We start from the raw sequence: 21879 nt of genomic DNA on the forward strand, positions 1-21879 counted from the left end.
TCCTGCCCCAGCGGCCCGCTGCTGCTCATCGCCGAGGGCGTTCACCTGCCGCCGTTCCCGCTGAAACTCCGCAGCAGCCTCAAGCCATGCCCCATGTATTCTCCACATGTTACCTCCCTTCAGGCAGGATGTGGCTTCCGCAGCGTTCCTTCCATTGATAGGGCACGCTTCCCAGTGATACTGTGGAACAGCAGTGACTTCCCTGGCTTAAGCCATGTCCCATCTCCGAACCCAAAAGAATGCGGGGGATCAGGAGGCTTCTGTCTAGGCACTGGAAGGTGGCACCACTAGTGGCATTTTAATTGGGATCCCAATCAGTCGACAAATTCGACGTAGTAGATAATTGGGATCCCATTAAAGATGCCACTAGTGCTGTCACCTTCCAGTGCCTAGACAGAAGCCTCCTGATCCCCCCGCATTCCCAATTAAAACGCCACCGCTGACTCGGGGCTTCGCTTGGCTCCTCAGCAAAAAAACAACTTCCATATTTATACCCGCGCCGCGGGCGGAGTGTGAGATGCAGATCTCGCATGACATTGTGCATTGGCTCGTTTTAACAGTACTCGATGATGACAGGCTCCCTAAACGTGATCTCAATCAGTCGACATGTCGACTACGTCTCCGTTCCCTCCTTCAAGGAACGAGGGTTACATACGTAACCAATACGTTTTCCCGCTGTCCCTCCATCTCGGCTTGAGGGACAGTCTCGATTGCACCCTTCGCCAGCAGGGTGGCAATCTCTGCTCTCATGATGGGGGCATTGCCACCGACCAGAGTGGAGCGGACTCCCCTGAAGCGGGGAGGAGACCGTGCGAACTGAATCGCATAGCCGAGCCTGACGGTCCGCGCGATCCAGCGGGACAGACGGGGAAGCTCTAGCCAGGCTCCCAGGAACTGAACCAGCGGGATCATGCGAACCACAGGCGTCCCCCCGGAGGGGCAGCAAAGCGGAGTAACTGGCCCAGACGTGGACGGCATAGCGGCCCCGTGTGGGGGCACAGTTAGCAACCGCGCCCTGGCAGAGGGGGCCAGGGGAGGACCAGGCTGGTCGTCCCACGGGGGCCTGCTCTGCCAGGGGTCTGGCGACAGAGGGGGACAGGGGCGAAGCGGTCCGTGGACGGCATGCCGTGTCAACCGCCTCTGGGATGAGGAGAGCATGGCTTGTGGGCGGTGCTCTGAGTCGCCCGAGAACTCTGTGAGCTCAGGGAAGAGGGGATTGTTTCTGTTTTTAACCACATTAGAGTGCTGCCCACCCGTGGGTGAGCAGCGGGGAGTGGAGAACAAAAGATTCTGAGAAACAACCATCATCCCTGAGCAGCCCGTCTCAGGAGCGCGGCTTGGCCCGGCGTTTAGCGGGGGGCGGGGCAAGAGAGGGCTGTGGCGCCTTCTTGCGGCTTTCTCTTGCAGCAGCGGGCCGGCGGGGCAGAATGTGTCTGATGGCCTTGGTCTGTTTCTGGGCAGTTGAAAACTGTTGGGCAAAATCTTCAACTGCACCGCCAAGGAGGCCAGCCTGGGACAAGGGGGCATTGGACAGGTCCGCTTGGCGTCCCGCATGTCAGCCAGGTTCAGCCACAGATGTCTCTCCTGGACCACAGCTGTGGACATCACCAAACCCAGGGAGCGCGCGGTAACCCTCGTCGCCCGGAGAGCAAGGTCGGTCGCGGCGCGCAGCTCATCAAAGAGCCCTGGGTTTGTCCTACCCTCGTGCATGTCTCTGAGCATCTGTGCCTGATAGACCTGCAGAGTGGCCATAGCATGCAGTGAAGCAGCTGCCTGTCCCGCCGCTCTGTAAGACTTTGCCACCAGGGTCGACGAAAATCTACAGGCTTTGGATGGGTGCTTAGGCTCGCCCCGAGAAGAAGTACTCTGAGGACATAGTTGCATGGCAACAGAGCGTTCAACCGGGGGAAGCCCAGTGTACCCATGGGCAGCTGCCTCATCGAGGGGAGGAAAGGCGGATGAGACAAGCGAGCGGTCCCGAGAAGACATTGGGGTCTTCCAGGACTTCGAGATCTCATCATGCACATCCGGTACGAAAGGTATTGGGGTTTGCCGAGGACGAGGGTCGGCGGCCTTACCCAAAAACCAATCGTCCAGCCGCGAGCGCTCGGGACAGGGTGGAGGTCTCCACTCAAGTCCGATGCTCGCGGCTGCCCGGAAAAGCATGGCCGTCATCTCCGGATCAGACTCGAGCACACCCGTATATACACCGGAAGGTGGCAGCTGTGACGAACCCTCACTTCCAGAAGACTCAAACCCACCTAGTGATGCTGCAACAGACATGGCATCTTCCTTTGTAGCTTCAACTGAAACACGCGGGCCTCCAGAGGGTAGACCTGCGGGAACCAGCAGTTCACTAGTGGGCACCGTCATTGAAGAGGGGGGCTGGGGTCGCGGACACATAGTCAGCACCTTGTTCCAGACCGTAACCCTCAGGTCACCCTGGCCACCAGCCACAGGACAGGGGGTGGATGAGGGGACTCTCACTCTTGCGAGTTCACGGAGTCTCGACCGTAATGACGCGATGGTCATGTTTCCACAGAGAGAACATGAGTCATCCACGAGCGCTGCTCTAGCATGATCAATGCCCAAACCTACTATGCAACGCTCGTGCCCATCAGAGTCCGATACCAATCTGCCGCAACCAGAAGTACACAGGCGAGACATCTTTAAAAAAGACGTGCCACGTGTAAGCTCTTTTAGTGAGAGAAAACTCAAGTGTTGAAGCACCCGGGGAGAAACGCACCGACTGGCACACCACTGCAACAGATCAGCAGGAAGCACGCTCTCGCCGTAGATCGCCGTCACACCAACACTCGAAGTACTGGTTTGTGAAGTTGACAATTCAGAGATGGCTTGTGGAGAGAAGACTACACTTGGCTCCGAAGCGAAAACATATCTACATGTTGCCGGCTTCCTCCTTTTATACCCGCGAGGTGGGGCAGAGTTACGCCATGCAAATTCCGCAGACCCATGGCATTTCTTTGCCATTGGCTTGTTTTGTAATACTCGAAGTTGATAGGCATTCTAAGCGAAACCCCATTCGTCGTCATCCGACGTAACTCGGAGTGACAACGAAAGGGAACTATTGGCACAATTTCACCTGTAGTAAGTCAGTCTGGTTATTATATTACTGAAATGTCCTAAATTTCCTAAAAATAATTGTTTACTGTAAATACATGAAGGGAGGTATTGGAAAAAAGTCACCTGTAATAAGTCAGTCTTACCAATACAATCAAGCTTTGGATTTTGAACATGTCTGTTTTTGAATGTTAAAAGTCATTTTAATTAATACAAATTATACATTTTAAGAACTTGCAAGAATTGGCAGACGTTCCCTTAGGGATCGTGCGCTGTGGTAGCCCATCAAATCATTCTACGAGTATAACAATGGAGCTATAATGCACGTAGGTGATTTTGAATTAATAAAGGTCGATATACAATGGTAGCTACATACTGTTAAAACTAATTGTGGTGTTGATATATTTTTTAGACTGCTGATTCTATAGAACAGTGGCATGGAAAACTAACTTTACAGCGCTCCGAGAGCCCTCTAGTGGTCGGGAGCATTTCCGTTGTGTTGTGGCTTTTTTTATTTGTGTTGTGGCTTAATTTCATTGTGTTGTGAACTTGTTTGCTTTTTAAATTTCGTTGTGTTGCGCACTATTGGGCCACCGTAGGATATGGCCCGGATCCGGCTGACTACATCATGTGTTGTGGTCGTGTCTACGCGCAGGTCCAGGTCTAACATTAACGTAGATGCCATTCTACTAATGATGTAATGAGTACATCGGATGTTATAATAGTTGTAATATTAAAGGCTTACCGTGTAAATAAATGGAATCTAAAATAAATTAAAAATCTACAAAAAGGAATAGTTCACCCCAAAATTAACGTTTTGCCAACATTAACCATATCGCCTCAAACTTGAACATTCTGGATTTGGATACTGAACAAAACAATAAGGAAACACTTTGAATAATCTGCTGGTAGCTCTTTTTTTATGCAATTACAACGCATAGGGACTGAGGCCATCAAAGAATGCATAATGAAAGTATGATTAAAGTCATCTTCTGAAGTAAGAGAATAGTTTTGTAAGACAAACAGACTGACATTTAAAGAGGCCATTCAATGCTATTTTAAAAGGTCATTCATTTGTTTATTGGGTGTACTAGAATAGTAAACATGCTTTAATGTTCAAAAAACAATTAGAGCATTTCAGAAAGAATGGAATAATGTACAGTATGTGAGAAAATAATGTGATTTCTGGTTTCTACTAAGCCCCTTTTTCCGAAAAGCCCAGAGTGCTCTGGCCAAACACCTCAAGCGTGTTGGAAATGTAACTCCTCTTACCATAATCGCGAGTTTCAGCTTCCAAGGCTTCTAAAGCAAACGGTTAACGATGTTATCGGTTTTATCGTAACAGTTCGAGCCTGAGTCAGATTCTGAAAATGCAGCTAATCAAGACATAAGTCTGTCTCTGTCTCATGCATATTGAATGGACAGCTAGGCAAGATGCCGAGATTTTTTGGAATAACAACCTAAATTATGATAATTTGTTGGAACTTTTGCTTATTTTTTAACTTGAAAGAGCACTGTTTGGCCAAACAAATTGTTATAATCTTTATTCCTGAATTGAAAGATTGACTAATACAGGTGTTAGTGAAATCATAAGTAAAATTGTAAAGGAATAAATGCATAAAAAGTAATAAATGCAATAAAAAGTAAGGAATTTTATTTTTATTAACACCCAGTTGATCAATCTGTTTGCAGGTGTTCTCATATACTGCTGATAAAGAGATCCGTACTGATGACCTGTGTCTAGATGCATCACGGCTTAATGGACCTGTTGTTATGCTGAAGTGCCACCACATGAAAGGGAACCAGATGTTTGAATACGATGCAGAGGTACATATTACACCGAATATACCTCACACGACAACCACATCACTCTTGCACACACTGAATCGAAGTCAATGGAACATAGAAATCAAATTATGTAAATGATTCCCTCATAAAAAAGTAGTTTATTCAAGTTGTTAGTATAATTATAAATGAAAAATAAGAGAGTATAGGCCTATGTTTAGTCTACCTTTTAGAGAGATATACTTAAAAAATAGAGTATAGTAGTATATAAGTTATAGTATATAGTAAACCACATTTGGTTTATACTGACAAGTATACATTAAATTTTAATGATACTTGCCCTATACTTTTACTTAATCTTTTGATCGAGATAAGCTTAGGAAAAGTTCAATTTATTCTAAGGGTGTACTCACACTAGGCAATTTAAACTGTCCCTGAACACGTTTGACCCCCAAAGTCTGGTTCGTTTGACTAGTGTGATCGCTCCATACCGTGCCGGGGCGCGGTTCTCCATCCCTGTCTCGCTTGGAAGAGGTGGGCCAGAGCACGGTTAGGTTGGGCTCCGATGCGGTACGCATGTACTGTAGTGTGATTGCCAACCGCGCCGGAGCACTGAACATTTACTGCTCTTGTGTGCTCTGCTGTCATCATTGCGACAGCAAACATCTTCTATTACTACTTGGGCAGTACACTTTTCAATGAATTTAATCACAGCATATTTAGGTTTATAACAGGTCTGGTTCTCACCTTTATTGACGAACAGGAAATGTAGTTTGTGAGTAAAGCTTCAGCTGCCTCCATAATAATTTTCTGATACTTGCAGTGCAATCAAGTGAAAATTGCTACTTGGCATAAATGATAAATCTATTGGTGTGATGCAGTGGAAAAGTCCCAGGACTAGTTATCAAAAAGTTGTAAGTTTGAGCCTCACCAAGACCACACAGAATGGGCTGAGACCCTAAGGAATGCTCATCCAGAAATAAAAATTGTCGTCTTTAATTTAATTTAAGCATAACTTTTCTTTTTCCCTTCTGCTATAGCTCAAAAATCTCATTCTCGCTTCTGCATATTCAAGCTTGCAATGTATTAATTTGTCATATGACACATTCGTCATTCACATGCCCACATATTTATGGAAAGAAAAAATTATATAGAAATGAAAATGTTTTCTCATTTTTCCAGATTTAACATTGTTATTGTCCTGCTGTCCACAACCATATCACGTCAGACCTTCAACTAGTTTAAAATCTCTGCTTTTAACCACCAGATGGTGCTGCATATCTTATTATCCACCTTGTGTGCTCCTTTATTTTTGTAGTGTGTCATATTTGTTCCTTGTCTGGAGCAGAACTGTGTATTTGAGATGCTGTGCACTTGCTGGCCCTGAAGATTATTGAAAGCTTATTGAAACTATTCTTTGTGTGCATGTCTTAGTATGTTGGCAAATGGGAGTATGACTTTAAGGTAAGATAATCTGAATTGTGCTTTGCTGCGTGTTGTTTCAGTATTCTGGTGGTGATGTTTGTGAACTAGACTCCCACTGTATTTGAGTCACATTGTGAATGGTTTAGAGACACACTTGCATAGATTCATATACAGACATCTTTGTAAGCCTTTTTAGAGTGATGACATGGAGGAATATATGCGTTTACTATACAGCCCTATAATATCTCCTCTTAGCCTCCGTGGGCATTGCTTTTCAGTGAACATTACATAATCAATATCTGAGATTCATTACAGCATTCTCAAGATATCAAGAAACACATATCACATACGCCACAGCTGAATAAATAAAAAGTTGGAGATCTTTGATCTCATCGATACTTCTTTTAATATAACTTCTTTGTCAGCTGGGTCGATTCTGGTGCTTATATATCAAAATAAATGAGTCATTTGATTAAAAAAGAGACATCACACTTGAGCCGTAAGGGACGTTGGTGCTGAATCAAAAACGGGCGCAAGAAATCAGAAGCATCTAAAAATAGACCTCCATCCCCTCGGTGGCTTTGGTTTTAATGTTGGACACAAACATGAATCCAGTGTTTAGTTTTCAACTCTAAATAGCCTCTAATGCAGGGCATTGTATTTATTCCATCTCCTGGAGACTTGTGCTGCAGGACTTTAGTCATATAAATGATCAAATCATAAATAAAGATGATATTGACATATTTTCACATCCTAGAATTTGCTGCCATTAAAGTGTAATTAAGTTTCCAATTTATCCATAGAATACTCGATACTTGGCAACCAGAGAGACAGACATTTTCTTTAAAAATAGCTCTCGGGTTTTACTCACTGCTGTGGAAATTGATGATTTTGGTTTACCGAGATGTCATGTGCTCAGTTTCTGGCACTGTTTCCAATAAAAGAGACATTAACTCATCATTGCTAAGTCAGCCCCATTACAGTTGAGTTCTGTCATTACAGCAAATACAAACTACACACCCACACTTATTCCCTGACTTTCCAGCCCTACATTTGCATTTCAACATCTGACCTTTTCCTGTGACTCCTATTAGTTTGTACCCTTGTTTAGAACGTCTGTGTGTTATAAATATATATATACTGTATACAGTCGGGTTTGGGACCACATTGGAAATAAAGTTGTTTTTTTTTTTTTTAAGTTGCGTAGATGTAAAATGAAAACAAATTAATTCAGACACTGTACTATTTATAGATCACTAATCAAATAAGCAAATTAGTGCCATTAATTCTGTGAATGCTCTACAATATGCCAGATTTTGCTCTTTGAAACATTCTAAAGTCATGAATAACCTTGATCATCAGGTTTTGTCCATGTCGGTTCAAGTACTGCTGTCATTAAAGCAAATACATTCTGAAATTCATTCACATTATCAATTAATTTGTAATGTTTTTTTTTTTTTAATTATTATTATAGCGATAGTAGAATATCATTTTTGGTCTCAGTCTCTTTTTATTTGCATCTTTTTATTTAATATTAACAGTCATTTAAATTGTAAGAGACTGGGCCATATTTTGAGCTCTTTTTCACCAGTACCCATACCTAGTTTATTGTCATGTTACATGGGAACCATCAGAAACGCACCTTCCTCCACATCATCACCCAGTCGTGTCTAACCATCAGTCGGCTGGAGGATGGAACGTACGGCCCAACGGTGGAGTACTGTGATGATAGTCCCCTTCAGGCCTGGACCCTGCGCAACTTCACCAGACAGGAGGTCTTTAAGAAGATCTACTACAGTCCAACTGATTACTTTCTGTAATTACCAGAACGTCCTGTTGATAGCAGGTCAGTACTGAACGTGTCAGCAAACCAATCCAAAACCAGACCTTAGAACAGTTCCTTTGAGGTTATGAGGATTTAGGTAGGCAACCCATAGTTATTAGAGCTGTCGTGGTGTATGGTGTCATTTTGACCACATGTACATAGTTATTGAAATATTAGGCATATCTGTCTTGCACATGATTCTGGATTTAGTTTGAGTGTTATTTTATTTGGTCTGTCTAATATTTTTGAGCTTTGGATATGTAATGATACTATGCATGGACTATGCATTGGATATTCTCAAGATATGGTACTTTTTAATTTCATTTGAAAAGGTTACTGCTGAACTTTTTTTACCAGACATTTGGAGATCATGATGGGGGATGTGTCCCAGTCAATATTCAAATTAATGGTCGGCAAACATGGGTTTGAAGAGTGTGTGATTCCTACATCAGTAGTTAGTTACAGCATTTCAGTAACCGATCTCCAATCAGCTAAACAAGCAGCTGTGGTTGCCAGAAATTTACTGAAGAATAGGCAAGCAACATTTTTGGTATTACGGATAGAATTTAAATTTACTGTAAAATTTTTTGGTATCGAACTTTATTTTGATGGTCCACTTAGAAATAGACATTCAGTTTATTATTTTGTCATTAATGAATAAAAACACGGGAACAAATGAGTAACACAATATTAACTTTCTAATAACTGCTATTTATTCCATAACATTCAGAGAACTACTATATGCAGGTTCATATTTACATGTATTTACATTTACATTTATTCATTTAGCTGACGCTTTTTTTCAAAGCGACTTACAATTGCTAAATTTCAGAGGTCGCACACATTAGGGGTTAAGTGTCTTGCTCAGGGACACATTGGTGTCTCACAGTGGATTCGATATTTAATGTGATTAATGCATATATATGTATAATTACTTCTAATGTAAAGGTCAGGGTAACACACTAGTAATGACTTGAGTATTACCAATTTCCTCAGAAGGAATTACTTATTATTACTTATTAGCTTTTGAGGTCTTTGTAAGATTTTTGATAGCTTCTGATGGATTTGGTAAAGTTTGAGTCATTACTAGTGGGTTACCATGATCTTCACTTTAGAATACTGATCCAAATGGCCAGTAATTCCTTTAGAATGATGTACAGCAGTAACACTTGAGTCATTACTAGCCAATACTTTACAAAAACCTCAAAAGCTTACAATGATTTTATGTCATTATTGGGAGTTTTTCACTTTAGAAAACTGCTCCAAATAATTAGTAGGCCAATTCCTTCTGAACGATTTGGTAATACTTGAGTCATTACTACATTTACGCAGAATCAGGGTTATTGTAGTTAACTAAAACTAAAACCATAAATAAATATTAACTGAAATCAAATAAAATATAAACAAGCTTTTCACCTATAGTCGCTAAAGAAACATTTCTTGTTTTTATTTAGTTTGGTTCATTTAGTTTGCTTAATTTAATTTAGTTCAATCAAGTCGGCATGAAATGCCACGAAGTTGCGATTGTCATTTCTTCCTTAATGTGACATATCCAAGAAATGGTTTCTTGAACGAGAAAAATAATGTAGGGGCAGGATTTGATTTTGTCAGTCGGGAATTGATTGGTTTGTCGAGCAGGACGAGGTCGAGGGATGCGAGGCTGGTGGCGTGATTAATGATGAACGACACCTGTGAGACGCTTGTGACACGGTCTTGTATCTCTCACGGAGGAGCAGAAGCATAAAAGGAGGAGCGACGACTGTGAAGATGGAGAGAGGAACAGGCCTGAACCTGTGTTTTGTTTCTGTTTTGTGTGGCCTGCAGTCGTCCGTGAGGGGCTGCTGGCTTATACTTTTGTTTTTGTATTTGTTTATTTATTTTATTAAAATGTGTGTGAACGTTCATTATTTTTTATTTTAAAGTTCTTGTACATTTCATACTAACATATTTTGTAGTTAAATATATTAAAAAATGTGCTATTAATCAGTAATAAGTCATGGGAAGATGCATAGAACACGAATCACAATTGTTCATTTTAATTTGTGAAAACATTTTTGGTTTTAGTGAGTATTTATTGAATGTGGGGCCTTTTTTGATCTTAAATTGTTTTACGGAGCTCAGGCTGTGCCGTGAATGTACATTGAAGGCAGGTTTCCATGCGTTTAGGAGCAATTACTGCTGACCTTTTGAGGGAAATGTGAGGGGACAGCAACTCAAAGACAAATGAATTAACAGACATCACAGGAGCATCTGGATATATACCGCTATTTCAACGACCTTCAGAGCACCTCTATGTCATTTTATTTGAAATATTTTATTACACAAAAATTTTATGTTGAAATGGAAATGTACTGGCAGCCAGCATGGCCACCTATTCCAGCTATTATTTAGGAGAAGATTAGAGAACGCGGTTTTATTTAAGCTTGATTATCTGTTCGTGGTGGACTGAAATGGGCCTGTCTTTGTTTACAAGCTCTTTTGAAGTGATCTCATTGTGAAAGGTTTCTTTCATGGCCCGGACTTGCATTAAAACGCTCTCATGGTCACACGGCAGCTGCGCTCAGCACAAAAAAAATTAGTTTTTTTATTATTATTTTATTTATTGTCTAAACCCTGAATTTGAATGGCCACTCAGCATTTTTAATCTGCATTTTTCAGCATATGTTCGGCCACCAACGCTTCATCAATGCTTGAATCTTTGTGAATGCTTTTTTCACTCATAGGTTTTTCTTTTCATCATTAATTTGTCTTCTTAGTGGTGCATATGAATGACAGCAGTACTGTATGATTTTACACACTGCAAAGACTTCCAAAGCTGAATGTCTTCCAAAGGATACACCATTTAACTTTTATTCTTTTGAATTTCTTAATGCATATTCGTTTTACAGAGTGGACACCAAAATATATCACAGATTCATGCAAATATAAATATATTATATCACCATTTGTGGTATTTTGTCTACAAATAAATGTATTTTAAAAAAAATGATCCATAAAAGATAATGACTTGGAATCTACACTAATCTTTTATGAACATGTTGTCATATTACAGCAATAGTATTTTAGATTTTAATTTATATTGTTTATATATTTTTATATTTATATATGTATAATAATTATAATAATATACAATTTTGAGATTTTAAAAAACGTGTCATTCAAAGGATGAAAAAAAAACATTTCTTAAAAGAAAAAGTTTTTGTTTTACTTTGAATTTGATTTTGTAGGCAAGAACATTTGAAATATTTTAGTGTTGTGTGGTCAAGTCAAGTCATATACAGCGCTTTATACGATACAGATTGTTTCAAAGCAGCTTTACAGTGATAACAGAAAAATTATGCATTTCAGCTGAACTCAATTCAGTGTTGATTCAGTTCTACCAGAAAGACTAGTAGATAGAATGATGTAACAAAGCATTAATTTATTGACAGCCCAGCAAGCAATTACTTATAAAGTTATTTGGCGTAGGCCCCGTCTGTAGTTCATAATCCGAGGGTAGCGGATCTGCATTTCCTGCCTGAAGACGAAACTTTCCCACATTTGTTGTCAGTTACCAACATGCAGAAAGACATTTTGTTGTCATGTCTTATCATTTTATTATATTTGTTATGTCATGGCAATGTAGTTGCATGTTGCATTAGTATAAGCCCATAAAAACATTCTTTAATTAAAAAATATATATAATTATTAGAGCTTTGAAAAAATCTCTTAAGATGCAACTGCTGTTGAAAAAGGCATGGAAGTGTTTTGTTTTTATTGAAAACCTTCATGAATATAAAGAACACATTTCAAAGAACTTGGCAGATGAATTTCAGTTCCCCTTCAGGGACTACCGCTGCGTGAAATCGCAGTGGGAACGCCCTCAGCGTGACGCGTCTGAAGCATGAATGAAATCAGTCAATGGAGAGAATGAGCGTACGGCGAGTGACGTCATCGACCAGGAAGCTATAAATATTCCCTGAGTACACAATACGCCAGCTTTTTTAGTTACTTCAGCAGCTCTGTGTGTGTCTGAATCTGTCGATTGTGTTTGTCTGTTTTGTCAGGAGTTTTCACTATATATATTTTATTTAAAAAAACCAATATGAGCGAGCAGTATAAGAAGTGTGTTCCCCCCTGTACTCGGTACATCACGGGTGGGGATTCACACGAGCTAAGTGTGGGTTGTTTGGGAGTGCAGCAATGCCCAGTCGGCTCTCGAGGGAGTCGATTGTCAGCATTGCGAGCGTTTTCCCTTGAGAACTCTGCGCTCGCGGCGATCGCTCTTCGAGGAGAGTGATTTGCTGCGAGCTCCCCGAGGCTCGGGTCCCGCTTCTGTTGAGGCAGAGCGGCGGCGCTTGTCTTGGGGCTCGCAGATGGATCTCGCTGGCGACGTTGAGACGGGCTCCGCCCTATCTCAGCTATCTCCGACGAGATCTAGTGCCTCTCACCCGGCTCTGGAAGCACGCGCTGCGGCGGTTACTTCTGCCCGGGTGGAGGCACATGATGATGTTGAATTGAGATGTTCTGAGGAGCTGGATGTCGAAAGTTTATTATCAGAGAAAACTAGTTTATCACATTATACTGCAAATGAAGAAGGTTTGATGGATGTATTATCTCGGGCTGTTGAAAAGCTAAAAAAAAATAAAAAAAAATAACAGTATCGAGTGGCCAGCTGATAGACAGGTTTCTAGAATTAAAAGCAATCTAGATGATAGATTTCTGTCTGCACGACCTCAACCTTCTAGCCGGTGCTTACCGTTCTTCCCAGATCTTCATGCTGAGGTTTCAAAGACCTGGGTTAGACCGGTTTCAAGCAGAATTTACACAAATCAGTCCAATGCTTATGGTAACATTGTTGGTGCTAAATCTGCTGGTTATGTGACGATAATGTAGGCGGAGGAGACGCTTGCGAGCTATCTCTCTCCTGCTTCATCGTCTTCACTTAAAGCACCGGCTCTTCCACCAAAAAATAAATAAATAAATAAATATATATACCTCTGTGCTGGTGGGGAAGGCTTACTCGGTGGCTCGGCAGGCGGCTGCATGTTTGCATACGATGACTTTTATGCAGGCTTTTCAGGCCGACCTGCTCAAAGGAAATCTGAGTGGGGTCCCCGCCGAGAGAGACTTGCGTTCACCTCCCTTAAGGGTGCCCTGTCTCTCCCGGCGCCCTCAGGGGCCCGTCCTACTAACCCTGCCGAAACAGGGCGTAGAAGGGTCTGGCGAGTGCTTTCTCGAGGGACGCTCGCCGCCTCTAAGGAGGGTTCTAGACCAGTCGTTCCCTGCCGGTTCGCCGTTACAGGGCACTGTGTCTGTCACGCAGAATGTTCAACCAGAGCAAAGTCTTTCGTCGAGTTCGTCTTCAAAAAGAGCACAGCAGAAGCGGAGTGTCACGTCTCGTGCCCCCCTGCAGAGAAACTGGAGGGACGAGGCGGGGTGCTCTCCGGCGCGGCCTTCTCGGGGCAGGACTGATCTGAGGACAGTCATTGTCGCCAGAAAGGCCGCGTCGAAAAAGTCCTGACGGGCTGAACGTCAGGACTCTGAGGGTGGTCCCCATCGGGAAAAACTTGAGTTCACCGTACAAAAACACGGTGCCCTGTCTTTCTCGATGCCCTCAGGGGTCTGTTCTACTAACCCTGCCTATACAGGGCGTAGAGAGACTCGGCGAGCGATTTCCCGAGGGACGCTCGCCCCCTCCAAGGAGGGTTGTGGAGTGCTCAGGCCAGCTGTTTCCTGCCAGTATGTTACAGGGCGCTGTGTCTGTCACTCGGGATGTTCATCCGGAGGTCAGCCTCGAGAGGCTGGTTCCCTTAGTAGAGTTCCTGGCGGAATGGGTCCCCCACCCAGCAGGGAGTTAGGATACTACTTCATCGGAAAAAAAAAATCCTGACGTGCTGAACGTCAGGGTTCTGAGGGTGGTCCCTATCGTGAAAGACCTGAGTTCACTGCACAAGAACACGGTGCCCTGTCTTTTCCGATGCCCTCAGTGGTCTGCTCTACTAACCCTGCCTTCACAGGGCGTAGAGAGACTCGGCGAGCGATTTCCCGAGGGACGCTCGCCCCCTCCAAGGAGGGTTGTGGAGTGCTCAGACCAGCTGTTTCCTGCCAGTATGTTACAGGGCGCTGTGTCTGTCACTCGGGATGTTCATCCGGAGGCCAGCCTCGAGAGGCTGGTTCCCTTAGTAGAGTTCCTGGCGGAATGGGTCCCCCACCCAGCAGGGAGTTAGGATACTACTTCATCGAAAAAAAAAAAAATCCTGACGTGCTGAACGTCAGGGTTCTGAGGGTGGTCCCTATCGTGAAAGACCTGAGTTCACTGCACAAGAACACGGTGCCCTGTCTTTTCCGATGCCCTCAGGGGTCTGCTCTACTAACCCTGCCTTCACAGGGCGTAGAGAGACTCGGCGAGCGATTTCCCGAGGGACGCTCGCCCCCTCCGAGGAGGGTTGTGGAGTGCCCAGACCAGCTGTTCCCTGCCAGTACGTTACAGGGCGCTGTGTCTGTCACTGGGGATGTTCAAATCAGATCCGAGGACTGGTTTGTCATGATAGATCTAAAGGACGTTTACTTCCATGTATCTATCCTCCCTCAACACAGGAAGTTCCTGAGGTTCGCTTTCGGGGGCGAAGCGTACGAATATCGGGTTCTTCCGTTCGGCCTAGCACTGTCACCCCGAACATTCACGAAGTGTACGGATGCTGCTATAGCCCCGCTGAGGTTACAGGGCATCCGCTTTCTGTACTATATAGACGATTGCTTGATTCTAGCTCAATCGGAACAACAGGCGGTTCGGCACCGAGATGTCGTTCTTGCTCATATCAAGTGACTGGGGCTGAGGCTCAACGCCAAAAAGAGTGTTCTTTCTCCATTACAGAGAACCACTTTTCTAGGTGTAGTGTGGGATTCAACGACGATGCAGGCACGATTGTCACCTGCTCGTATTGCTTTGATTCTCGCTGCAGTAGATCAGGTCAAGCTAGGCCAGTCATCCACTGTAAAACAGTTCCAGAGACTGCTAGGTCTCATGGCAGCTGCGTCCAACGTGATAACTCTTGGCCTCTTGCACATGAGACTGTTACAGTGGTGGCTCAGGACCAAGGGATTCTCCCCGAGGGGAAATCCGCTTCGCATGATCGTGAGTTTGCGACAGTGTCATCACGCCCTGATCATGTGGAAAGATCCTTGATTTCTGTCCCAAGGCCCTGTGTTAGGAGCTCCTTGTCGTTGCGTTATGCTAATGACAGATGCCTCTCTCACGGGTGGGCTCAGGGTCTGTGGGAGGACCATCATCGTCTGTGGCACTTAAACTGCCTAGAGATGTTGGCGGTGTTTCAGGCTCTGAAACACTTCCTCCCAGACCTAAGGGGCCACCATGTTCTTGTCCAGACAGACAACACATCGGTGGTTTCTTATATCAACCATCAGGGGGGTTTGCGTTCTCGCCCGCTTTACAAACTGGCACGTCAGATCCTTCTATGGTCCCAGGGGAAAATTCTTTCTCTGAGAGCTTTTATCTCCCGGGGTATTTAAATCAGGGGGCAGACATCCTGTTAAGACAGGGGCCGAGGCCCGGGGAATGGAGTCTTCACCCCGAGGTGGTGGAACTCCTATGGAAACATTTCGGTCTTGCCGAGGTAGACCTATTTGCTTCTCGAGAAACATCACACTGCCCGCTGTTGTTCTCTCTCAGCCATCCAGCCCCGCTTTTCCCCGGATCGCTCTGCTCCCAGGAGTTCTGGAGAGGGTTCGCCGGGACGGGCTCAGTCTCCTGCTAATAGCCCCGTTCTGGTCGGCCCGGGTATGGTTTGCGGACCTAGTGTCTCTCCTCAACGGCTCTCCCCTAGAGATACCGATCAGGAGAGATCTGCTCTCTCAGGCGAGTGGGTCGATCCTTCACCCCCGTCTAGAGCTATGGAGGCTGTGGGCTTGGCCTCTGAGGGGGCCCAGCTCATAGATTCTGGTCTCTCGGCTGAGGTCGTTGAGATCATCCTCCGATCCAGAGCTCCCTCCACGAGGAAGTTATATGCCGCGAGGTGGAAACTTTTCACCTCTTGGTGTGGAGAGCGCCAGCAGGACCCAGTTAACTGCCCGGTTGGTACAGTCCTGGATTTCCTGCAGGACCGTCTCTCCACAGGGTTATCCCACTCCACACTGAAGGTGTATGTGGCGGCCTTAGCTGCTTACCACACCCCTTCAAGTGGAGGTTCCCTCGGGAAACACCCGCTTATGTCTCGCTTCCTTCGTGTCACCTTGAGGCTGAGGCCTGCAGTTCGCACAAGGGTACCAGCTTGGGATCTGGCCGTCATCTTAGAAGGTCTCTCCCTTGCTCCTTTCGAGCCCATCGAGGACGTTTCGGAAAAGTTTCTTACTCTAAAGACTATCCTTCTTCTCGCTATCTCATCTCTAAAAAGAATTGGAGATATTCAAGCATTTTCGGTGGCTCCCTCGTGCCTGGAATTTGCTCCTGGTTGGTTAAGGCCTTTCTCTTTCCGAGACCAGGTTATGTTCCTAAGGTTCCAACTGTTTCAGTTAGACCTATAGTTCTGCAGGTTTTCTGTCCTCCGCCTTTTCTGACGTCAGACCAGGAGAAAATTAATTTGCTGTGCCCAGTTTGGGTTTTGATGCTTACGTCCACAGAGCTGCCCTGTGGAGGAGATCGGAACAACTGTTCGTCTGTTTGGGTCACCTAAGAAAGGGTGTCCTGCATCTAGAAAAAGGATGAGCAAGTGGGTGGTCGAGGCCATCCCACTTGCTTATGGTTCGGCCCATCAGCCTTCACCTTTGGCTGTAAGGGCTCATTCCACCCGGAGTATGGCTGCTTCTACAGCTCTTCTTTCAGGAGCTTCTCTTCAGGACGTTTGTGATGCGGCAGGCTGGTCCTCACCGCACACTTTCGTTAGATTTTATTCCCTCGATCTTAGCTCCACTCCCGGGGCTCAGGTTATCTCGTCGGTTTGTGTCTCCTAATGACACACGACGGGGATTTGGTCGTATGGGGATGTGGGTATTGCGTTCCCACTGCGATTTCACGCAGCGGTAGTCCCTGAAGGGGAACGTCCCGGGTTACGTATGTAACCCTAGTTCCCCGAAGGGACGGACGCTGCGTGTCCTGCCATACTCTCGGCATCCCCTTGGGTCGCTGCTTCAGTAACTTTTAAGCTGGCGTATTGTGTACTCAGGGGATATTTATAGCTTCCTGGTCGATGACGTCACTCGCCGTACGCTCATTCTCTCCATTGACTGATTTCATTCATGCTTCAGACGCGTCACGCTGAGGGCGTTCCCACTGCGATTTCACGCAGCGTCCGTCCCTTCGGGGAACTAGGGTTACATACGTAACCCGGGACGTTTTTTTGGACATCCTTATTTATTGTGTGTGCAATGTGTAATCATTTGTGCTGTCCTGATCTCAAGGTTATAATTGTACTCTTCTTCAAACACACCTATATTATTGAGGAATGCTGTATATTTTATGTTCTATGTAAAATAGCCATCAATTTGAGTGTTATTTGTGTTATTGACTTTAGTGAGAACGGAGCATTAGTTTGAGCTCACAGCTGATGCCGTCAGTCAGCGATGCTGTCTGTGTCCGTTGCTGCTCAGATGCACACAGATAAAAGCATCTCACCTAGAGATCTCTGTTACCCCCCACACACCGAAACTATATCTGCCATTGAGAACCACACAACCAATGGGTGCCATTGTAGCAAAAAAACAAACAAAAAAATCGAATGTAATGGCTCCTTATAATACTGCTTATTTATCCACACCTCTGTGACAAAGGTTGCTCTCAGACATGCAGCATTAACACATTTCCAAACATGTCCTTTTGTTACCATACAGTCTATATGGTTCATTCTCATATGGTTCATTCTCAATATTATAACTCCCTTGGATTGTCTTGGTCAGATGATAAATATCTAATTTCAGACACAAATCTTTAGAGGCCACAGATTTCTCATGCAATCTGCTAGCAATCACTTCATTACCGCATAGTGTTTGCTGTGAGCTGGTCCTGCAACAGGCTATCAGAGTTCCTCTCAAATCCTTCAGCTCCACCTGCCTAGATCTTTTACAGGATGCATGTGCAGTATGTCTATTTATGCAGCAGCAGAATAAATTAAATGTTCCCAGCAGTGTGTCTGTGTATCTATTAGCAATAGAAAGTCCGAATACATCAATGTTGACAATTCAATTACATGCTAAAACTATTTTGAGAGCTGTAATGATTGAAATGCATTAATCAAAAACAAAAATTTGTACCAGTTGTTCTAATCCATCTCATATATTTTAATCAACCAAATTTTTAGATCTACATTAGTGTATGTATATCAAAAGTGGAACATTTGTTTGAATTTTGTTTTGTCTTTTCGTTTGAATGCTTAGCAAGCCACTGCAGCAGTGAAAAACAAACAAACAATAGATTGGATCTCTGTGCAGATTTCTGTCACTGATCACAGCTACAACATACACTTATAAAATGGTAAAAAGAAAAAAAGTTCATGGTTGTATTTTTTTTCAAATCCCACCATCATTGCCATCCTTGTTCCTGCCACCATTGAGCTTGAGCTTCCTCCTTCACCACCTTCTCAGTCTTTTTACAGCGCCTTCCTGAAGGGGGTGTTTTGTCATGTTTATGCTCTGCTTAGTTTGATTTTTGTGGACATAGGGACTGTTTACCCGACACTGTTTTCAACTAAAAACATAACACTTTTTATGTGTCTTGGCTGTTCGTTTACACGACAATGGCGTTTTGGGTTCCTGAAAAGGCAAACTTTAAAAAATAGGTTTCAAAGTGCACGTCTTTGAAAACGGTCTCCTTCTAAAGAACAAAAATGTGAATCTCTGAAGAGGATGACTTCATGCACATGTGTATAACGTGTTCAATCTATAGTGTTTCATCGCCATGGGTTTTTACTCGTTTTCGCAGATCCATGAGAATGGGGATCGTTTTGACGATGATGTCGCCTGTAAGCGGAAGCTCAAGGAAAAAAATGTCTTCGTTTTAAGCATATCGTTGTGGTGTAAACGTGCCCTGAGTTTATCTTTCTCTAGTTAGCTGTTTGCTTTGTTCTAGTTTCCCGCCAGTCATTAGTTGTCATGGACATTCATTAACAATTTAGTTCCCTTTCAGTTGCTCACGTTTTGACGTAGTCGACTAATTCTGATCACGCTTAGGGAGCCTGTCATCTTCGAGTACTGTTAAAACGAGCTTCTGCATCTCACACTCTGCCCCGCGGCGCAGGTATAAATACGGAAGTGGATCCACGCAGTGTCTTTCGCTTCGGAGCCGATCGATCTTCATGTCGATGTCTCTGAAGAGTGTTGTTATATTACAATAACTGGTGAGCTGGGTGAGCTGGCCTCTGGAGATGATGACTCGGCTGCGTTATCTCCCTCTGACTACGTCGAACGTGAGCGACTGAAAGGGAACGTCTCGGTTACGTATGTAACCCTCGTTCCCTGAAGGAGGGAATGGAGACGTAGTCCCGTCGCCACTATTGCTGGACCACCGCTGACTCCGGGCTACGCTCGGCTCCAGCGAAAAACAACTGGTGTGTGCATCCACTACCGTATTTATACCCCGCGCCGCAGGGTGGAGTGTGAGATTCAGATCTCGCACGCCAATATGCATTGGCTCATTTTAACAACACTCGAAGATGACAGGCTCCCTAAGCGTGATCCCAATCAGTCGACACGTCGACTACGTCTCCGTTCCCTCCTTCAGGGAATGAGGGTTACATAGGTAACTGAGACGTTCATCACCATTTCTATTTGTGACCCGATCTGGCGAAATGAGTCGGAAGTCGCAACGTTCTATTTTAAGATATGGGCCGATTATGTGGAAAAACAATGAAATAATAGTTTTTTTTTTTTTTTGCTAATTTCAAAGAACAGACATTCAAAAATAATCTCCCAAAGTTTCGTAGTCCAGATAATTGAGTAAAGGTATTTAAATTACTATTAAAGTGTACAAAGTTTTACTAAATTCGCTGGAAATGAACATTGCTTTTCTCAACTCCTCTCGTCACCTCTGAGCATTTCCCGGGTATCCCCTGAAACGTCACTATCTCTGCTCTTTAAATGGTGTTACACGTTGTATAGAACCAATCAAAAAGCTTAGAAATGTACACAAATGCTGATCATTTGTCGATGGGAAGCCGTTTCGACTGACCGGCACGCGATTGGTCCAGCCACCCTCCTGTCAGACTCGAGCGAGCGCTCTGTGTAATAAACAAGCTAGCAGATCTCCTCAGAAACATTAAATATGTTTATTTAAATATGTTTTGCTCGCTGTCAAAAGCGAGCAAAGTTGCCAAAGCGTCATCAAGCCCCCTGGCCATTGCACACTGAGTCCGCGTTTTTTTCGTATGCGTTTTTTCGTATTGATTCGGTGGCTCCGAATTGTCAAAACACCATTCAAACTGCTTGCTACGGATGCGAAAAACTTACGATTGTTTTTATATAACGGATGAAAGTTTCGTAGTGTGCACGCGTGATTGACATAACGTGATTGACAAATGTGAATGAGTGTAGCTATTTATCTGCAAGGAGAATCCATTACAATGTGTTTGATTAACCCAATATTTAACTGTTGGTATCTCCGTTAAGAATTTGTTACGCTGTTATTGTCAACTAGCCTACACTAAGATATGATTGCATAGACTAGCATTATTTGATCTCTGTTTCCATGTCTCTCTGCCTCTCTCACTTTCTCTTACACACACACACACACACACACACACACACACACACACACACACACACACACACACACACACACACACACACACACACACACACACACACACACACCCTCTCTCTCAAGCAAAAATGTAGCACCTCTGTTAAATCTTTCTGATTTTAGAACATTTTTGTAAAAGGTAGGCCTACTGTTAAATTATTTATTCAAATAAAAACTTTTAAAATAATTTGAGCTTCAGCCTGGTTTAATAGCATTTATATATTAATGTCTTTGGTCAAATTAAGCTGTAAAATAAATAGTTTACCCCTTTAAATGTAATGGATTTTGAAAGATATGAACAAAAAACGGGCAAAAAACTTTAAAGGCGATTTTCTCAGGTTTTCAATTGGAAAAAGAGGGCAGACGACCATAATTCAAATGTGTATATCTTTACAACCATTCAAGGTATGACTTTGACTAGGATATCAATTGAAAGCTTATGGTCTCCTCTTTCCATTAATACCAAAATCTCAATTTTTAAATTTGGGTCACTGTGACTCATTTTGCTGGATCAGGTCACATTTAAGTTCCTTATTTCCTTTCAGTCATTGTCTGGTATTGTTTGTGCTATGCACACTGTTTTGTTTGCGTTTCCCCAGATTTGGATTTTTCCCCAGATACCTGTATTTACTTTGTTTAAATAAAGAACTATGTTACTTTGTTAATCAACACCATTCTTCTTCATCATCGGACTACACGTGAGAAGCTGGTTCTTTTACTACTGTTCTCAGTAAAGAATAAGATTTTTCCTTTTTATTGCAGTTTTAATTGGCTTTTTAAAAAGATACCATAACAACCAAATAAACATACCATACAACATTACAACAAACCATAACAACATTTAAGAAATATAAGTCAAACATATATATATATATATATATATATAGCCCACAGTATGTAAGGAATAATTGATGACTGGCCAATGAATTAATAGGAAAGTAGGCTAATACACACCTGAGGTGGTAATGCGGCCACGACGCAAAGCAGCAACACGCTTCTGTGTGAGCGTGTCAGTATACTGTATATGTGTGTATGC

At 43.6% G+C, this 21879-nt stretch overlaps 1 protein-coding gene across 4 annotated transcripts in view; it reads left to right on the top strand.

Annotated features, from left to right (window-relative positions):
* The window catches only part of galnt13 (polypeptide N-acetylgalactosaminyltransferase 13), a 129679-nt gene that overhangs the window by 87417 nt on the left and 20383 nt on the right, over nt 1-21879 (top strand). The window contains exons 11-13 of one of the 4 annotated variants that reach the window (XM_077215252.1): nt 4774-4908; nt 6301-6330; nt 7926-8137. In XM_077215252.1, the coding sequence (XP_077071367.1) occupies nt 4774-4908; nt 6301-6330; nt 7926-8111 (351 nt within the window). In that variant the 3' untranslated portion in view covers nt 8112-8137. The other 3 variants (XM_077215253.1, XM_077215255.1, XM_077215254.1) reach the window with 3 other exon arrangements.

Source organism: Siphateles boraxobius, unplaced genomic scaffold (genome assembly GCF_051911475.1).
Source record: "Siphateles boraxobius isolate OS27281-9 unplaced genomic scaffold, OSU_SipBor_1 7, whole genome shotgun sequence".
Lineage (NCBI taxonomy): Eukaryota > Metazoa > Chordata > Actinopteri > Cypriniformes > Leuciscidae > Siphateles > Siphateles boraxobius.